The 6,583-nt window shown below is 38.6% G+C and overlaps 1 protein-coding gene across 2 annotated transcripts in view; it reads right to left on the reverse strand.

Moving 5' to 3' along the window:
• Positions 1-6,583, reverse strand: part of Npepps (aminopeptidase puromycin sensitive) — an 83,678-nt gene that overhangs the window by 48,449 nt on the left and 28,646 nt on the right. For both annotated transcript variants that reach the window (XM_050156676.1, XM_050156673.1), the window contains one exon: positions 3,341-3,418. In XM_050156676.1, the coding sequence (XP_050012633.1) occupies positions 3,341-3,418 (78 nt within the window). The remainder of the gene's footprint in view (positions 1-3,340; positions 3,419-6,583) is intronic.

Here is a 6,583-nt window from a genome sequence, read left to right on the forward strand (position 1 = left end):
ATTCTGGGCGGAAGAGGAAGTGAGGTCAGACTCTGCTCTGCTCCCGGAGAGACCCGACAGCTCTGCTGGAGCAGAGACGCCATGCTCAGCTCTCCCAGGCAGCTGCAACCCACGATGGACTTAGGCTAGAATCTTTCCGGTAAGTGCACCTTGGGGTGCTTACAAACATCATTAGAAATGGGCTAGACCAGGTGCGAGAATTAGCCTGTAAGGGCTAGAGTTCATGGGTCAAGCAGTTCTTTAAATGAATACAGTTTGTGTGTTGTTATTTCGGGCATAAGCTAGCCAAGCGGCCGGGGTGTTGGGGACGCAGCCCCGCCGCTCATATTCCAACAATTTTCCATCTTTCTTTTGTTTTTTTAATCTTTCTTTTAAGTAAATATCCATATGTTTTGATATGCTGCACATTTCTTATTCAATTCAAAATATTTTCTATTATTATTTTAGATGGAGTCTTACCAGTTTTCTCACGATGGTCTCAAACTCCCTGGTTCTCATTCTAGCTTCTTAAGTAGCCAGGACTACAAATACAGGCCATCATGTCTAGGTTTTCTAATTTTCTTCCCTTTTATATATTTTTGCAGTACTGGGGACTGCACTTGGCCTTGCACACACTAACCAAATGCTCTGCTATTTTAGCTTTCCAAACAAGTTTTGATTCAATTATTCAATATGTGAAAAGGAAAAATATTTCTATTATTTTTCTTTTCTTTTCTTCGGAACAGAATTTCTCTATGTAGTTCTGGTTGTCCTGGGGCTCACTCTGTAGACCATGGCCTGAAACGCAAGAGATCCACCTGCCTCTGCCTCACAGGTGTTGGGATTTAAAGCATGCGTCACCACACCCACTTTGCTATTGATTTCTAATACTGTCACAGTATACATGGAATATGCGATGATGTTCCAGACAGTCAGAGCTGGTATTCAGAGAAACCCTGCCTACAAATAAACAAACAAACAAACAAACAAATAAATGAACGAATGCAAAATATAGTCCCTTAATGGTACATACTTCTTTTGAGTGGGAAGGCTAGAATGAGATGGGTCAGCAGTTAAGAGCACTGGCTGCTCCTCCAGATGACCCAGGTTTGATTTCCAGCACTCACATGTCATACAATCACCTGTAAATCCAGTTCTAGGGGATCTGACCATCTCTTCTGGCTTCCACTGGCATCAAGCACACACTTAATGCAAAGCCGTATGTGCAGGCAAAACACTCTTATACATAAAATTACTTGTTGTTTTGCTTCGTTTTTTTTGAGACAGAATCATTCTATGTGGTCCTGGCTGCCCTGGAGCTCACTATGTGGATCACGATTGCCTCCAATCAGAGACCCTCCTATCTCTACCCTAGAGTGCAGGGAGTAAAGGCATTTACCAGACCAAAATGTTTCATTTTTGTGAAGTAATAGCTCACATTTTAAACTGATACAGCAGCCCCAGGCTAAAAGTCCTAGCTAGTATGCCCTCTATAAGTACCCATAAACCAACGATTCAACTCTGATGTTTTTTCTTTTCTTTTTTTTTCTTTCCCTCATGACAGGATTTCTTCTTGTAGCCCTGGCTGTCCTGGAACACACTCTGTAGACCAAGTTGGTCTCAAACTCAAAGAGATCCTACTTCTGCCTCCTGGGTGTTGGGAGGTGTGAACCCCCACCCAGTCTCCAAAGGTGTATTTTTGTAGACTGAAAACTCCTGTGTTTAATTCAAAGAGATTTCTTAATTTATTCTTTTTTAATTTTAAAAATAACATTTATGTATTCCGTAAGTCAGGAGGGAAGGGAGAAGAGTGCCATGGCTTGGAGGCCAGGGGACAACTTGCAGAAATCAGTGTTCTTCTCTCTGATTGGGTTCCAGGGTCAAATCAATTACAGTAAGCAGGCTTGGTGACAAGTACCATCTTGCTGGCTGAATTTATTCCTTTAATGAAATCTTCTCATTTTTTTCTGTTCTTTAATCTTTCTTTTATAAACTATTTGGCTTTTGGATCTGATAGACTGGTTCTCAGTTTTCCTATTTTTCTGTTTTGCATTTCTTTGCTTTTTCCTGTAGTTTGAGACATATTCAATTTCATTTTCTGAAACTTTTACTTAAAAGGAGAAGGCAGAGGTGTAAAGATGACTCAGACTTAAGATGACTGGCTGCTCTACCAGAGGATCAGGATTCAATTCCCAGCACCCACATGTTGGCTCACAAAATTCTGTGACTGTGACTCCAGTCCTAGGGGATCCAACATCCTCTTCTGGTCACTGTGGGTACTGCAGGCATGTGGTACACATACAAACATGCACACATGCATACATATGTTCAAGCAAAACACCCATACACATAAAAATAAATATATTTTAAAACATTTACTTCATCATAGTATGAATTCCAAAAGTTACACTATGTGTATGCACAGATACATACATTTCACTCATACACAAACACACACACCAATTTGTTAAGAATTTAAAAATTTCTGGAAAGCAGAAATAAAAACAACAGCTGTGTAAATATTCAGACATAATCTAGACATCTACAGAGTAAACAGGGAGGAGGTACTATCCCAGGTAACCTTCTGATCCTCCTGCTCCTATCTCTCAAGTGCTAGGATTACAGGTGTGAGCCACTATATCCAGCTGAGCATCATGCTATTTGTACTATTTTAGAGACAGGATTCATCAACCTGACATATACTTTAGAGTTTTAAAATCTGTATTATAATAAGCACTTTATTATATTAATAAGAATTAAACTTTTACTGCTAAATATATTTCACTTATGATACATTGCAATGAATATTAACTCAGGGTTGAACAAATATTAATTCTTTCACCAACATATGCCAAAGAGTAACATACCAACAAATCTTCCCTTCTGTCCCCTCACTAGCAAAATCTCTCTTTCTGGTTGTACACCAGAATCATAAGTGGAGCACTGTCCACAGAGATTTCAACCAGCAAAAGATGGAGCTAAGTAAATATATTTTTAAGAAATAGAAACCAAGCTGGACATGGTGGCGAACACCTTTAAATCGAGAACTAAGGAGGCCGAGGCAGGCAGATTTCTGTGAGTTGGAGGCCAGTCTGATCTACAGAATGAGTTCTAGGAATCCTATCTTGAAAAACAAACAAAATGAAACAAATAATCTTATTCTACAGTAAGTGATACTTAGCCTTTCATCCAGTTTTCTGTTTAAGTAAAACACAAACAGAAATTTGAAACTTTAATTTCCAGAACTTTTAGGGAGAGAGAAGTCAACACTTTAATCTGTGAGCAACACTCAGGACAAAGATGGTACAGATTCCCTGGGGAGTTAACACACGTAGTTTCTATGGATTTCAGAGTCTCTCACCTGTCTGGAGAGTACTAGGAAAAGACAGGGTGACTTTCTCATCTTCATTCTGATAGTTAAATCCTGTAGCATGGATTTCTGGAAAGAAAAAGGAAAGAAATGACTTGACAAATCTGAGTATGCTGAAAAGAACAAATGTAGACTTCGCAGTCAACACCTTTAATACAATTTCTACTGAAACGAATGAAATATGCTTGTTTTGTGAGATAGTAAGGTCTGGCTAGACGCCCTGTTACTATGTAGCCCAGGCTGATCTGATCTCATAGCAATCCTGCCTTAACCTTCGTTTTTCTTGTTTGTGTTTTGGAGATGAAGTTTTACTATGTGGCTCTGGCTGGCCTGGAATTCAGAGATCCTGTGCTGGGATTAAAGGTGTGTGCTACCCTACTGGGCAAAATGCAACATTCACAATTTAGTAAATCAAGTTTCAATAATGAGTAAAATATTCTCCTTAAAAAGAAATACTCGTGGGCTGAGATGGTTCAATGGGTAAAGGCAGTTGCTGTACAAGTGACTGGTAATAATAGTTCAAAATTATCAGAATTTATAATGCAAAAGTAGGAGAGTACCAACTCTGCAAAACTGTCCTCTGACCTACACATATACATAAATACACATGAGCATGCACATGTATACACACACGTGTGAAACTTTAAAAAATAATTATATTTCTTTACAAATAATTATATTTACAAATTATATTTTAAATTTAATTCTAAAAATAATTATATTTCTTTACAAAACAATTATATTTCTGCCATCTTTGGTGATATAAAGAAAATAGGATTACTATAAATGATACAGTTTTCTTTTCTATTTATGCATTTATATTGTGCTCATTTTGTGAGATAGGGTGTTATAGGACATTTTGATTGCACTCCGACACACCTGAGATTGACAATAAAGTTTGTTTTGAATCAGAAAGTGGAGCTAATTACTGCTGACCAAAATTAGCCAAGGAGGCTTTGAAGGGCCGAGGACAGATAGACACAGGAAGTAGTAGGGTGGCACTCAAAGTCTCAGCCTTTTTGGATGGAGGAACAAAAGACACAGGACATCACTGGCAGCTTCTCCATTGCATCTCTGATCATTCTGGTTCTTACCCCATAACTGACTCCCAAGATTTTTTTTTAAATATTTATTTACTTATTGTGTATACAGTGTTCTGCCTACATGTATGCCTGCAGGCCAGAAGGCACCAGATCTCATTACAGATGATTGTGCACCACCATATGGTTGCTGGGAATTGAACTCAGGACCTCTGGAAGAGCAACCAGTGCTCTTAACCACTGAGCCAACTCTCTAGCCCCTGACTCCTGTGATTTTATTGATAAAGAATAATTATATAAATGCATCATCAGGGTCTTGCTCTAAAACCCAAACTATTCTTCAGCTAACAATTCTGTTGCCTCAGCTTCCAGAGTTGTGATGGTCTTGTGAGACTTCTAATTCTTAAGAGACTATGGTATTACTTTCTATGCTGCACCTACTCATGAATCTTTAGAAGATCTAGTACAGTGCCAAGAATTCACTGTTTAAGATATCATAAAAGGGTTGGAGAGATGGCTCTGAGGTAAAGAGCACTGACTGCTCTTTCAGAGGTCCTGAGTTCAATTCTCAGCAACCACATGGTGGCTCACAACCATCTTAATGAGATCTGGTGCCCTCTTCTGGCGAATAGGCATACGTGCAGGCACTGTACACATAATAAATAAATAAAAATATTTAAAAAAAATATAGCACACCCATCCCTGCAAGATAAGTAACAACGTAAACTCTGATAGAAATCACACCCTCTTCTGGATTCTTTGCTCTTAGATTTTACAGAAATAAATAAAATAATAACATGAACAGATACATTAATTAAGACTCCAGTTATTAAGCTTCCACCAACCAGGAGGGAGAAGAAACTGCTTAATTTAATGCTACTTAAGGATGCTTACTTGATACACTAAGAATCCATAAACCAGTTCCAACCAACACATCCCAAGAATACTCCAAATAAAAATAATGGTTAAAGTTAGGGCTTTAATAAGCACGTGAAAAGATGTTCTGTATTAAACAAACAAACAGACCAAAAAAAACCAATTCAATCCCACTATGATGACTATAATTAAAATTATAGACGTATCTAGGGAGGCTGTAGAGAAACTGAAGCCCACATATATTTCTGGTAGAATATAAAATGGTAGATATCTAGTAAACAGTTTGGTACTTCATCAAAAAGGTTAAATATACAGCTACCTGATGATGGAGCAATCCCATTCCCCTATGTGTTTTCTCTCTCTTTTTCTCTCTCTATATCTCACTCTGAAGAACTATTTCTACACAAAGACTTGTATATGTATGTGTGTGTATAGGTATATAAATGTTCATAATGTTATTATTAATACTTCCAAAGTGGGGTTTCTATTACCAAATGTCCACCAACAAATGAATAGATAAAACGTGAGTAACAATGAACTACTATTTAACAAAAAAAGAAATGAGGTGCGGTGACAGTGGGTAATGGGACATGTCACCATACCCAACAATCTGAGCAGGGTCCCTGAAACCCACGTGGTAGGAGGAGAAAACCAATGACTGAGAGTTGTCTGACACATATGTTCTGGGTTTTAGGCCACCTTTCCAGCCAAATAACTGAATATTGAAAACAAAGAACAGGGAGGAAGAGAGGCAAAGAAAGGAGCGCCTTAATGTGGATCAACTTTGAAAGAGGGTCTCATGCAGCTCAAACTGGACTTGACCTTGCTTTGTGTAACCTAATCATCCTGCCTCGATATTTCAAAACAAAGGGTCAAAAGCATGAGAGCAAGCTCAACTAATGCTCCTCTAAGATTTTTGTCTTGTCATTCTGTAAGTACTTGCATGTATGTGTGCATGTGCGTGTGCATGTGTGTGTGTAGAGGCTAAGTCAGTATCAAGTGTCTTTCTAAATAATTCCACCTTAATTTTTGGTTTAGTTTATGTTCTTTCTAGACAGGGTTATACTATGTAGTGCTGGCTGTCTTGGAACTCAATAGGAGCAGCAGGGCTGCGTCCCCAGCACCCCGGCCGCCTGCTAGCTTATGCCCCGAAATAACAACACACAAACTATATTCATTTAAAGACTGCTTGGCCCATTTCTATCTAGCCTCTTCTAGGCTAATTCTCACATATTAATTTAGCCCATTTCTAATAATGTGTGTAAGCACCCCAAGGTGCGCTTACCGGGAAGATTCTAGCCTACGTCCATCCTGGGTC

Source organism: Alexandromys fortis, unplaced genomic scaffold (assembly GCF_014885135.2).
Source record: "Alexandromys fortis isolate MF-2015 unplaced genomic scaffold, M_Fortis_MF-2015_v1.1 scaffold_31, whole genome shotgun sequence".
NCBI classification, from domain to species: domain Eukaryota; kingdom Metazoa; phylum Chordata; class Mammalia; order Rodentia; family Cricetidae; genus Alexandromys; species Alexandromys fortis.